General features: G+C 51.1%; 1 protein-coding gene across 5 annotated transcripts; it reads left to right on the forward strand.

Moving 5' to 3' along the window:
* The first annotated feature begins 431 nt into the window (after positions 1–431).
* On the forward strand, positions 432–1,421 carry LOC117591579. Of its 5 annotated transcripts, none has more exons than XM_034284898.1 (3): positions 432–568; positions 645–925; positions 986–1,421. In XM_034284898.1, exons 1-3 carry the CDS (start codon positions 546–548, stop codon positions 1,111–1,113), a joined length of 432 nt encoding a protein of 143 aa, XP_034140789.1. In that variant the 5' UTR covers positions 432–545; the 3' UTR covers positions 1,114–1,421. The 5 variants fall into 5 exon arrangements, with proteins under 5 accessions (XP_034140789.1, XP_034140787.1, XP_034140790.1 ...); XM_034284896.1 differs by having other exon boundaries at positions 432–564; positions 642–925; XM_034284899.1 differs by having other exon boundaries at positions 432–550; positions 642–925.
* The last annotated feature ends 755 nt before the right edge of the window (positions 1,422–2,176 follow it).

Below are 2,176 nucleotides of genomic sequence, written 5' to 3' on the forward strand. Positions count from 1 at the left end.
ATCAGCACTAATCCAAGCACTATTTCAGCTATTTTAACGGAGTTTAAGATTTATTTGTTTCACACGTTTCCTTAAATGGATTTTGTTATGATCCGCCTTTTTGCCGCCCTGGTCTATCGTTCCCGGCTAGCTCTCGGGGAAGTCAGGGGTGTTTTCGACCCGATAGCCAGGGGACGGATTTAACAAAAAAAAACCTACTTTCTCGCGTGTAACAGACAGATCTAATTTTTCTTACACGCGTCTACGTTGGCACTCTCCTCGGCGGGGTCAGTCGGTGTTTCTTTGACCATTGCGAGTCCCTCCCATCCCGTGCTTGTCAAAGCACCGAAATTTGTCTTTCACCTGTTCCATGCGTACTTGCTGCGACTGGGTTAAATTATGAGGTTCAGTCGGCCTACTTCTCGTCAGCAGCTCTGCCTCGATCTCTTTCGCCAGAAATCGACCCCCAGATACAGTGATTGCTTCAATGACGGACACAAGAATAACTCTATCGGGTGCTTCTGGCCTTTGTATGCCATCACTACCGTCACATGGCCTAGGATCTGATGAGGTGTGCCGCCCGCAGTTTGTACCGATATTGTTTTCACGTCTTTTAGCTTAAGCTTCAATTCCTCAATGATCTCTAATCCCCCTCTTCCCAGCAGGCTCACTGATGCCCCCGTATCGAGCAGTCCCATCAGCGTCTTCGGGCCCAGTCTCACGTGCGCAAACGGCCTCTCGTCCCGGCTTAATGCAGAACGGATTGCTGCACACACGCCTCGTCGTTTCCTCTGGCGTATCTGGAACCGGTTCCGAGCCCTCTTTGCTCTAGTCTACCTCGTTAGGATTATTTCCGCCACCTGGCCCCCCAGTATTCTTCTTCTGGCCTGGTTATATCGCTGTCGTCTTTCCTGTAACGGCTTACGCTCGGACCATCTCGCCTCAGGTAACACCGCTTGGTTTATTTTATATATTGCGTTATGTATATAATTATCCTTAATTTTAGGTATGTCCTCTGTATGTAATTCTACTGTGTTGTTGGAGGGCAGAACTATTGGTTGCTCGTGGAACGCGACTCCTCCAGTTGCATCGTGCTCCTTCTCCAGTTTCCCGGACGACATTTCGGACATTTAGGGAGGATTACTCCGGCAGACCCACACTTGTAGCAGAATATGTTCCGCACTTCTGACTCAAACTCAAAATAGGTGTGTCCTGGCTGCGCACAATTCCAACACTTCAATTGTGCCCTGTCACCTCCCGGATCCTTCGTCCTATAGACGGCCTCTAGTGCCTCTGTCCGCTCCTCCGGCTCGTGATTTGCCGCCTCCACCTCATGCACTTTGGGATCTTCCCCCCATAGTCTGGACCAATCCTTGCCCATCGGGTCGCCAGCAGCTTCTCGGCCTCGGCACACTCTTCCCGCAGTTTCTGCAGGTTCGGAATCTGCATCGGGTAAATCACCCTCGAGATGGAGTCCCTGACATTTATCTTGATGATCTTAATCAGCTCGTAGTCCGAAAATGGATTCACCAATCTCGACTTCAACAACAGCATCTCCTGGATGTACTGGTCTGTCGACTCCCCGTGTCGCTGCCGTCGTTCTCTGAGCTCCTGCTCCCGCTCGAACTCCGTCTTCCGCACTTGAAACTGTTGTTGGAGTCCATATCTCAGACTAGGCCAGTCCGGCACTCCTGCGGTCCGTACATACATCCAGTACCAGTCTCTAGCATGGCCCGTAACCAGAGTGTGGAAAGCTTTCAATACTTCAGCCCATGCTACTTGGTACACTGTCTGTAGATGTTCCACTCGGAATATNAATCTCGACTTCAACAACAGCATCTCCTGGATGTACTGGTCTGTCGACTCCCCGTGTCGCTGCCGTCGTTCTCTGAGCTCCTGCTCCCGCTCGAACTCCGTCTTCCGCACTTGAAACTGTTGTTGGAGTCCATATCTCAGACTAGGCCAGTCCGGCACTCCTGCGGTCCGTACATACATCCAGTACCAGTCTCTAGCATGGCCCGTAACCAGAGTGTGGAAAGCTTTCAATACTTCAGCAGATGCTACTTGGTACACTGTCTGTAGATGTTCCACTCGGAATATGAACTCCGATACTGGCATCCCCTTCGGATCGCCGTCAAAGCTCAGTCCCCATCTCCTTATTTGCACCGGCTCCTGCCTGGCCTTTCCGTAACTGGGA

This window comes from Drosophila guanche, unplaced genomic scaffold, assembly GCF_900245975.1.
Source record: "Drosophila guanche unplaced genomic scaffold, DGUA_6, whole genome shotgun sequence".
NCBI classification, from domain to species: domain Eukaryota; kingdom Metazoa; phylum Arthropoda; class Insecta; order Diptera; family Drosophilidae; genus Drosophila; species Drosophila guanche.